This window comes from Accipiter gentilis, chromosome 16 (assembly GCF_929443795.1).
Source record: "Accipiter gentilis chromosome 16, bAccGen1.1, whole genome shotgun sequence".
NCBI classification, from domain to species: domain Eukaryota; kingdom Metazoa; phylum Chordata; class Aves; order Accipitriformes; family Accipitridae; genus Astur; species Astur gentilis.
The window spans coordinates 881,020-889,858 of record NC_064895.1 but is presented as its reverse complement, the minus strand read 5'-3'; the positions used below and the strand labels follow the sequence as shown (position 1 = coordinate 889,858).

Sequence of the window (8,839 nt, the reverse complement as noted above, 5' to 3'; positions counted from 1 at the left end):
ACCCCTGTGCAATGGGAGCTGGTGTGCAGGGACCACCGTGCGATGGGAGCTCATGTGCAGGGACCCCCGTGCGATGGGGGTGGTTGTGCAGGCCCCCGCCATACTGCTGTGGCCAGGACAGAGTTATTTTTCTCGGCAGCAGCCTTGGGTTCGGCAGCAAAACGGCCGGTGTCTGATACCACCGGCGTGTTTTGGCTGCTGCTGAGCGGCCTCAAGGCCACCTCTGTGTTTCCCAGGTGGCTCCCACGGTGTGCGGGACCCCCCCCTGCAGTGGGTGCGGGTGTGCGGGGACCCCCACGCAGCAGCACCTGGGGTTGTTACAGAAGAAGTTGGAATAACTGTGCTTTTCTCTCCAAAGAGTCATTTCACAGGAGCAGCTCGGTGCCAGCGGCTGAAGGAGCCGACTGAACGCCCGAGGCGTCGGGAGCCGACCCAACCTCGGCTCGCTGATAAAACCAGCGCTGCAAACACAGAACTGGCCGAATCCGGCAGATGGGAGTGGAACGAGGAGATGAGGAGCGAGGGAACAATTCATGGAATCACAGAATGGTTTGGGTGGGAAGGGACATTTAAAGGACATCTAGTCAGATGGGGGCAGAGGGGTTCCAGCCCTACGATCGATCATTTCTGTGGCCCCCTCCGGACCCGCTCCAGCAGGTCCATGTCTTTCCCGTGCTGAGGACCCCAGAGCTGGAAGCAGTGCTCTGGGGGGGTCTGGGCAGAGCGGAGCAGAGGGGCAGAACCCCCTCCCTCGACCTGCTGGCCACTCAGTCCCTGAAATTCTCCCGTGTTCCTGTCCCCTGCAGCTGTGGGTCGGCTGCCCAGCAAGGGGGTGACAGCTCGGGGCTCTGGGGGGGGTCCAGGCCCAGCCCCCCCAGTTGATGGTGGTGTCACTTCCAGAGCCTCTGATGGCAAAAATCAACCCCGTCCCTCCGGTCTGGCCTCAGCCCTGAGCCCGCTGACACCGAGGATGCGGTTGTGCCCTGGGTGAGTGCCGGGGGATGCAGAGCCCTTCTGGGCCCCCTGTCCCCCCCACCCCAAGCGTTCAGGGGAGTGGAGGTCCCCCCAGGAGGAGACCGTGGTGCAAGACTTTAAGGGGGACGAGGGCCAGGGGGACCCCGAGGTGGCAGCACGGGCTCTTCCCCGTGTCTCCCCAGGCACCTGCCGTGCTGGGGGGTGGGGTGTGGGGGTGTCTCAGGGCTGGGGGTGACCCTGGGGCTGGGGGGAGGAAAACTGGGGTCAGAGAGGGACCCTGGGAGTGGGTCTGGGGGACATTTAGGGACAGGGGTGTTTCTTGAGAGGTTGGGGACACCATGTGGGGGATGACCCTGCAGAGGTGGATGGCACCCTGGGCAGGTGGGTGTTACCACAGGGAGGAGGGGTCCCACCCCCCCGCACCCACAGCCACCCCCGGGGGCAGCCGGGACCCTGACCCACCGCGGGACCAGGACGGGGACGATGGGGACGCACCCACGGACACCGCACGGACAATAAAATCCTTGATGCTGCACCTTGTGGCAGGGTTTCTGGGGTGCCGTGGGCCCGGGAGCGGGGGCGAGCCCCCAGCCCTGCCAGCCCTTCCCGGGGGTCCCCAGGCTGCCGGGGCCCCCCCCAGCCCCAAGCCAGCGGGAGCCGTGTCCTCCCGGCCGGCGGCCACGCGATGGCGGCACCGGCCCACGGCCACTCGGGGACAAGGGCTGGGGACCGGGGTCTGCAGGGCTCGGGTGGGGGGATCCGGCGTCCCGCGGCTCCGCTCCCACCCCGGGGACCCCAAACACCCCCGGGGCAGGCGCTGTCCCCAGCGTGTCCCCCGACGGTGGCAGTCGGAACGGCGGGGGGGGGGTGGGAAAGTGACAATTGAGGGTCCCCACCAGTGGCCCGGAGCCCCTCATCGCTGCGGGGACAGGGGACAGACGGGGACAGCCAAGGAGCGATAGTGGCACAGCCCCCTCCCCAAGGGTCCCCTCCGTGTCGTTCCCCCCCCACCCGGGGAGGCGAAGGCAGCAGCTGCACATCCAAACCCAGAGTGTTTTATTGGGGGGAACAGGGAGCCCAACGATCGGCCGCGGGGACGGGGACAGCAGCGGGACACCCCGACACCCTTGGGGGTGCTGGCATGCGGGGGTGGGGGGACACCGATGGGGGCGTGGGGGTGATTTCGGGGGGGTGGGTGGAGGAGCCAAGAGTTGCGGGTGCGTGGGGCAGCGTGCGGTGGAGGGGGGGGCACGTGTGTCCTTGTGGATGTCTCAGTCACACCCATCGCTATCGTGGGGGACGGTCACACCAGCGGGAACTGGAACACACCCCCCCTCCAAACACCCCCCTCCCAATGCCCACAGCCCCGTCCCCACGCCGGGGTGGTCGGGGGGAGGTGGGTGGGCTCAGTCGGGGTAGATGATGAAGCCAGAGAAGGTGCTGTACTTGTTGGTGTTGCCGCCGTGCACTTTGCCGCCGTCCAGCTTGACGAAGACCTCGTCGCCCACGTCCAGGTGCAGGATGACGCTGTTGCTGGCGTAGTCGTAGTTCTGGTCCGCGTCCTGCGCGATGGCGCTGGCCCGCACCTGGGGGGCACGGCCGTCAGGGACATCGCCCCCACCCCCCCACCCTGCCATCCCTGGGGAGGGAACCTGGGAGTGGGGTGTGGGGCTGGGAATGGGGGGGCTGAGCTGCTCTGGACCCCCCCCAGCCTGCTCAGCCCCTCTGTCCATCACTGCTCAAGGTCACATCACCCATCTGCGGCAGAACCGGGCAAGGTAGCCAGCGTTCCCTCCCCCCCACTGGCTCCCTAAATGTTGCCGGATGGCAGCGGTAACAGGAGGGGACAGGGACAGGGCCCCTCCCGCACCCCGGGGTCCCCCAGGCTAGGGCCACCCAAGGCCGGCCGTCGGAGCTGGGTCTTACCATTGGTGCTTGGTCCCGAGGACCTGGTGGTGACCGGATCCGGAGACCTCCGGGACCCTGTGGGACCCCAGGGCCCTCTCCTGCCCCACATTCCTGTACTGCCCCTGGGGACCAGGGATGCCCCGGAGGGGTGGGGGCAGCTCCTAGGGCGGGGGGGCGGTGGCAAAGCTGGCATCGACCGTGCTGGATCGATCCTTGTTTCTCCCATAATAAATGGGAAGCGTCCGGGGCGAGGCGGTGCAGGAGCTGCTGGCCAGGCTACGCCTCCGTGAACAAAGGGACCGGCTGGGGGGCACAGCCTGTCCCCCCAGATGTTGGTGGCTGTCCCAGTTAGGGGGCGCAGCCCGTCCCCGTCCCCCACCCCCTCCGGTGTTGGTGGCTGTCCCAGCTGGGGGGCACAGCCGGTTATCTCCGGTGATGGTGGCTGTCCCAGCCAGCCCAGGTAGACCCCACTCCCCACTAGCTCCGAGCCCGGCACTCCTGGGGGACTGTGTCCCCCCTGCCCCTGCAGCAGGAGCCCCGGGGATGGGGCTTTCGTGTCCCCGAGGCTGAGGCGATGGCAGGGACAGGAGCAGGGTGGGTCCCCCTGTCACCCCTTCCGTGGTCCCAGAGGAGGAATGGGATGGGGGGGAGATGGGGATGGGAGTACTGGGTGGGTGGGGGGAGCAGGGATGGGGAATCAGGGATAGGGGGAAATAGGATGGAGGAAGAGGCATGGGGAGAAGAGGATGGGAATGGGGTGGGGGAATTGGATGGGGGAAACAGAATTTGGGGACTGGGGTGGGGGCAATTGGGGATGGGGGGTAAGGATGGGTAGAGCCGGGATGGGGGATCAGGAATGGGGGGAACCAGTGATGGGGGAACTGAGATTAAGGGAAAAGAGAATGGGGAAACCGGGATGGGAGGAAACAAGATGGGAAAACCAAGATGGGGGGAGCAGATGGGGGAAGCTGGGATGGGGGAGCAGGCAGGGGCAGCAGGCAGGGGGAGCGGGGCTGGAGAAGCCAGGTGGAGACGCACTGAGAAACCGGGGCTGGAGGAGCTGGGCTGGAACGGGGTGAGGGACTGGCTGGGGGGAGCAGGATGGAGGGCACGGGGATACCAGCAGCAGCTGTCGCAGGGGTGCCGGTCCCGGCTCGTACCTGCCCGTTCTTCATGAGGTCGGCCCACATGCTGGTGCCGTCGCCGCCGCGCATGAGGACGTGGTAGGTGAAGAAGTAGATGCCGGGCAGGGGGCAGGTGAACTTCCCGCTCGAGGGCTCGTAGTAGTTGCCCACGTTGGTGACCACATCGTCGAAGCGCAGCACCTCGTAGCCCTCGTGGGGCTTCCGCAGCCCCGCGTAGAAGGCGATCTTGGGGCTGTAGAAGGAGGGGATGTACCCCCCGGGACCCGGCCCCGGTGGCCCTGGTGGCCCTGGCCGGCCCGGCTCGCCCGGTGGCCCCCGTGGTCCCGGTGGTCCGGGGGGACCCCGCACGCCGGCACGGCCCTTGCGCCCCGGCTCACCCTTGGCACCGGGCAGGAAGGGCGGCGGGGAGGCGGCGGGCAGCTCGGGGCCGGGGTAGGGGTCGCAGACCATGCGGCAGCTGCCCAGCATCTCGTAGTGCGCGGCCGCCTTGGAGCTGTGCACCAGCAGCGGGATGGCCACCAGAAGCACCAGCACCATGGCCACGCCAACGGCCGCCCCGGCCACCCGCTTCCTGCGGCTCAGCCGGGAGGCGGCCAGCGCCAGCAGGTCCTCCTCGCCCTTGGGAGCGATGGTGATGCCGGGGGGGCGGACGGCACCCAGCCGCCCACTGAGCCTTACGCCCCGGCGGGGACTGGGCTGGGAGCGGGGATGGAACGGGATGGGGCTGCGGCCGGCAGCGGGGCTGGGCGTGGGGACGGGAGCAGGGATGGGGATGGGGACAGGGATGGGGACAGGGATGAGGATGGGGACGAGGATGGGGACAAGGATGGGGATGAGGATAAGGATGGGGACAGGGATGAGGATGGGGACAGGGATGAGGTTGGGGATAGGGATGGTCACAGCAGCGGGGCTGGGGATGGAGCCGGCAGTGGGGACGGGAGCAGGGATGGGGACGGGGACAGGGACAGGCACGGGGACGGTCACAGCAGCAGGGCTGGGGCTGGCGAGGGGAGCGGAGCTGCGGCTGGAGCCAGGACTTGAGCTGGTGAAGGGGACGAGACCGGCGCCGACGATGGAACCGGGAGCGGAGCCACCAACGGAGCCGGGAGCGGAGCTGGGACCCGAGACGGTGACAGAGGCGGGAGCGGAGCCGGGGAAGGGGCTGAGACCGGAGCCAGGGACGGAGTCGAGACCGGAGCTCCTGCAGCAGCCAGGACCGGAGCCGGTGTTGGAGTCGAGACCGGAGCCGATGATGCAACCAGGACCGGAGCCGGTGTTGGAGCTGGTGATGTAACCGGAGCCGGGATGGAGCCGGGACCGGAGCCGGGATGGAGGCGGGATGGAGCCGGGACCGGAGCCGGGATGGCGGCGGGATGGAGCCGGGATTGGTAGCCGGGACCGGAGCCGGCACCGAGCCGGGATGGAGCCGCCGCGACACGCGGGGCAACTTCTCGCCAAGTTGCCCGGGAGCAGCACCCCGGGGAGAGGGACCCCCCCCCCCCCTCCCTCCCTCGGGAGCGGTACCCCAGCGGCCCCACCGCTACCCCGCGCCGCGCTCTCCCCGCTGCGCACCGGCGGGACCGGCACCGGCACCGGCACCGGTCAACGCCGCCCGGGGCTGTTCTCCGGGATCAGCCCCCGCGCCCCGCTCGGGGTCCCCGGGGACGCGGAGCCCCGGGCCCGCGGCGGTGCCCCCCCCCCCCCATCCCGCCTCCGCTCCCCCCCCCCCCCCCCGCCGGTGCCCGCCGGTACCTGCCGCCCGCGGCGCCGGGAGCCACGTGCCGGGGCCGCCGCCCGCACCGCGCCGCGCCCGCAGCCCCGCTCCGCCCGCCCCGCTCGACGGCACCGGGCACGGCGGGGGGGTGGGGGGGGGGGGAGCGGTGGGGAGGGACGGGAGAGCGGGGGGGGGGGGGGCACGGGGAGGGGAGGGTGTGCAGGGTTGTGATGGGTGCACGGCCGGGGGGGGTGAGTGTGCAAGGGGGGGGGGTGCGTGTGCACAGCGCTGGGTGCGTGTGAGCGTGCGGGGGGGGGCAGGGCTGTGCGGGTGCAAGGGGGGGTGCTGGGTGCGGGTGCAAGGCGGGGGTGGGGGGGTGGGGGGGGGTTGGGTGCACGGCTGTGCGGGGCGTGGGGGTGCGGGGGGTGCACAGGGATACACACACACACACCCCCCCCCCCGCTGACACAGCTCCGTGCAGGGGTCGGGCAGGCTGGAGGCCGCGGGACTGTTTTTGGGGACCCCCTCCCCAGGGCTCACCCCGATCGCGCACCCCCAGACCGGGGCGGGGGGGGGGTGTCTGCTGGGGTGCGTGGTCCCTTCCCAGCCCCCGAATAGGGGCAGAACCCCCGTCCCTGGGGGGCTCCGGTCCCCCCAGCTACCACCGAGGTGCCCATGAGGCCGGGGCTGCTGGGGGTGTCCGGATCCAGCCCCAGTTGCTCCCAGCACCGTGGCGGATCCGGTGCTCTGGGAGCTGATTTACGGCTGCTCTTTTCAAATCTTGCCTGAATTTGCTCCGTTATGCAAAAATGAAGTCTTGCCCTCTGCGCTCCCGGGAGAGGAGCCGCTTCCCCCCGCTGCCACCGGCCCCTCGCCTGCGGCTTCCCGGCAATTGGAAAAATAGTAGGGAAAAAGAGGAGAAATCGGGCAAGAGCCACCGGCCGCTCTGCTCGTCTCCCCGCACCGGTGCTGCCCCACACCGGGGACGCCTCAGGTCCCTCCGTGGGCGAGTGGGAGCCGAGGGCATCCCCTGCATGGAGCCACCAGGGTGGGGACGGGCACATGGGTGGCTTTGCACATGCGTGTCTGTGTGCGGGGGTCCACCCGTGTCGTTGCGGTGTCAGCGGCCGGTCCTCCGCATCCGTGTGCATGTATGGATGCAAGCTGGGGGATGCGTGGGGGTGCGTAGGGGTGTGTGTGTGCATGTGTATGCATGTGCGTGCTCAGTGCATGTGTGTGCATGCGTGTGTATGCTCTGTGCGTGTGTGTGCTCTGTGCGTGTGTCTGTGCTCTGTGCGTATGCTCTGTGTGTGTGTGCATGCATATGTATGCTGTGTGCGTGTGTGTGTGTGCGTGCATATGTATGCTGTGTGCGTGTGTGTGTGCGTGCATATGTATGCTGTGTGCATGCTCTTTGCACGCGTGTATATGCTCTGCGCGCGCGTGTGTGCATGCTCAGTGCATGTGTGTACATACCGCATGCGTGTGCATATGGATGCCGGGGTGCAGGGGGGCACAGGCAGGGGAGATGCTCCCACCGTAGCGACCGCGGGTGTAATTTATCCGTATAGTTTTTAAATTTGCAGGCCTGGCCAGCTCCCTCCAAAGGGCGGCGATCAATCAGCCGGGATATTGGATGGATTTATGGGCCCTTTATGCAGGAGGATCAATGCAATCCTGAAAAACCCGGCAATGTTTGTGCAACAAATTACGGCGGCTGGAGCATCTCCCTTGCTCGCCCCCCGTGGGGACGGGGACGGGGTCCGGGTGCCATCGATGCCACCCATCCTGCTCCCCAGGTACCGGGGTCGCCAGAGTCCCGCCACCGCTACCCCCTCACTGGCTGATCCTAATGAGCAGCAACAGTGAATTAATTAGTCAGGCTGCGAGGGGAAGCCCGAGTGCTAATTAGCCGGCACCGAGGGCTGGTGGGGAATTCGTGCCCCGGTGGCAGGGCCCTGGCTGAAGGGATGTGAGGGGATGAGAGGGGACACCGGGGGTCCTGGCTGTCCCCAGCCCTGCCGGCAGCGGGCTGAGGGGGGGGACCCAACGCTGGGGGTAAAAATAGCGGCGGTGGCGAGAAAGGTCAGCCCCGGTGAGAGCAGCCGTGGGGGAGACGGGGAGGGATGGGGGGGTCAGGGCCGGATCCTGCCTGCGGCTCCCAGTCTGGGCCTGGATCCAGTGCCTGGCTGCCGCGGGGGGCGGCTGGGCTCGGAGAGCCTTGACCCCCATCCACGGGGGATGCGAGCCCAGTGCCGGCGCTGAGCCCCTATGGCGTGCCAGCAGCCATGGCAGGGGTGTCCCCGATCCCTCCTGGCTCCCGGTGCCGAGCCGTGCCTCAGTTTCCCCATCCTGGCTGCTCTCGCTGCCCCCCAAGCAGGTCCCGGGACGACGCTGTGGGCCACCCCGATGGGGACAGATGCGTCCCTGACTGCGGAGCCAGCGGCTCCGGGGCCAGAGCCGGGAGCTGAGCCCGGTGCGAGCCGCTGGGGCTGGAGGCGGCTGGCAGAGCTGCGGTGCCGGGGCTCAGAGCATGAATAAATGCATAACGCTGCGGCCCCAACGTCCCCACCGTCCCCCCTCCCAGCAGCCAGGCGGGCCGGCAGCGCCGGCACGGGGAGGGGGGCTTTGGTGCAGCCGTCCGGCGACTCCCTGTTCGCCATCTGCCTCCGCGGCCCCCGAGGACCCACCGGTTCGTGCAGCGGCGTGCAGCCCCGCAGGGTCACATCCAGCGCCGGCACGGCCCCGGCGCTCGGTCCCTGAGCCCCAGCATCACCCGGTGCATGCCCAGTGCACCGTGCACGGTGCTGGTCCGTGGTCCCTCGCCCGCGGTGCATGGCACCCAGCGCCCGTGCATGGCACCCAGTGCCCGCTGCATGGCACCCAGTGCCGGTGCGTGGTTCCTGGTGCCCAGGGAACGTCACCTTTCCTCTCCTCATGGCTTCGCCAAACATTTCCCTCCCCATGGCGGTGGTGTGCTGGGATGGCAGACGGATTGGCGTGTCAGTGCCGGCCGCACAGGCCGGGAGGGAGCCTTGTGCAAATGAATATAGATGGGTTGGAGGCGGCCGGGCGCTGCGCGCTTCATCCAGGGCAT

The 8,839-nt window shown here is 68.8% G+C and overlaps 2 protein-coding genes across 2 annotated transcripts; one reads left to right on the top strand and one right to left on the bottom strand.

The window, feature by feature from the left end:
- Positions 1 to 2,098: 2,098 nt before the first annotated feature.
- On the bottom strand, positions 2,099 to 5,863 carry C1QL4 (complement C1q like 4). The gene is made up of 3 exons (XM_049818888.1): positions 5,781 to 5,863; positions 4,044 to 5,310; positions 2,099 to 2,561 (listed from the first exon to the last, which is right to left on the bottom strand). The coding sequence occupies exons 2-3, from the start codon at positions 4,563 to 4,565 to the stop codon at positions 2,382 to 2,384; spliced, it is 702 nt and encodes a 233-aa protein (XP_049674845.1). The 5' UTR covers positions 4,566 to 5,310; positions 5,781 to 5,863; the 3' UTR covers positions 2,099 to 2,381.
- LOC126046658 (diacylglycerol kinase kappa-like) lies at positions 4,975 to 5,322 on the top strand. The gene has a single exon (XM_049819352.1). It carries the CDS (start codon positions 4,975 to 4,977, stop codon positions 5,320 to 5,322), a length of 348 nt encoding a protein of 115 aa, XP_049675309.1.
- Positions 5,864 to 8,839: the final 2,976 nt, after the last annotated feature.

Coding starts and splice junctions, on each gene's coding strand:
- C1QL4 (XM_049818888.1), bottom strand. CDS start 4,565: ATGGTGCTGGTGCTTCTGGTGGCCATCCCGCTGCTGGTGCACAGCTCC. Junction 2,562..4,043: donor ACCTCATGAAGAACGGGCAG/GTACGAGCCGGG, acceptor CGTGCCCCCCAG/GTGCGGGCCAGCGCCATCGC.
- LOC126046658 (XM_049819352.1), top strand. CDS start 4,975: ATGGGGACGGGGACAGGGACAGGCACGGGGACGGTCACAGCAGCAGGG.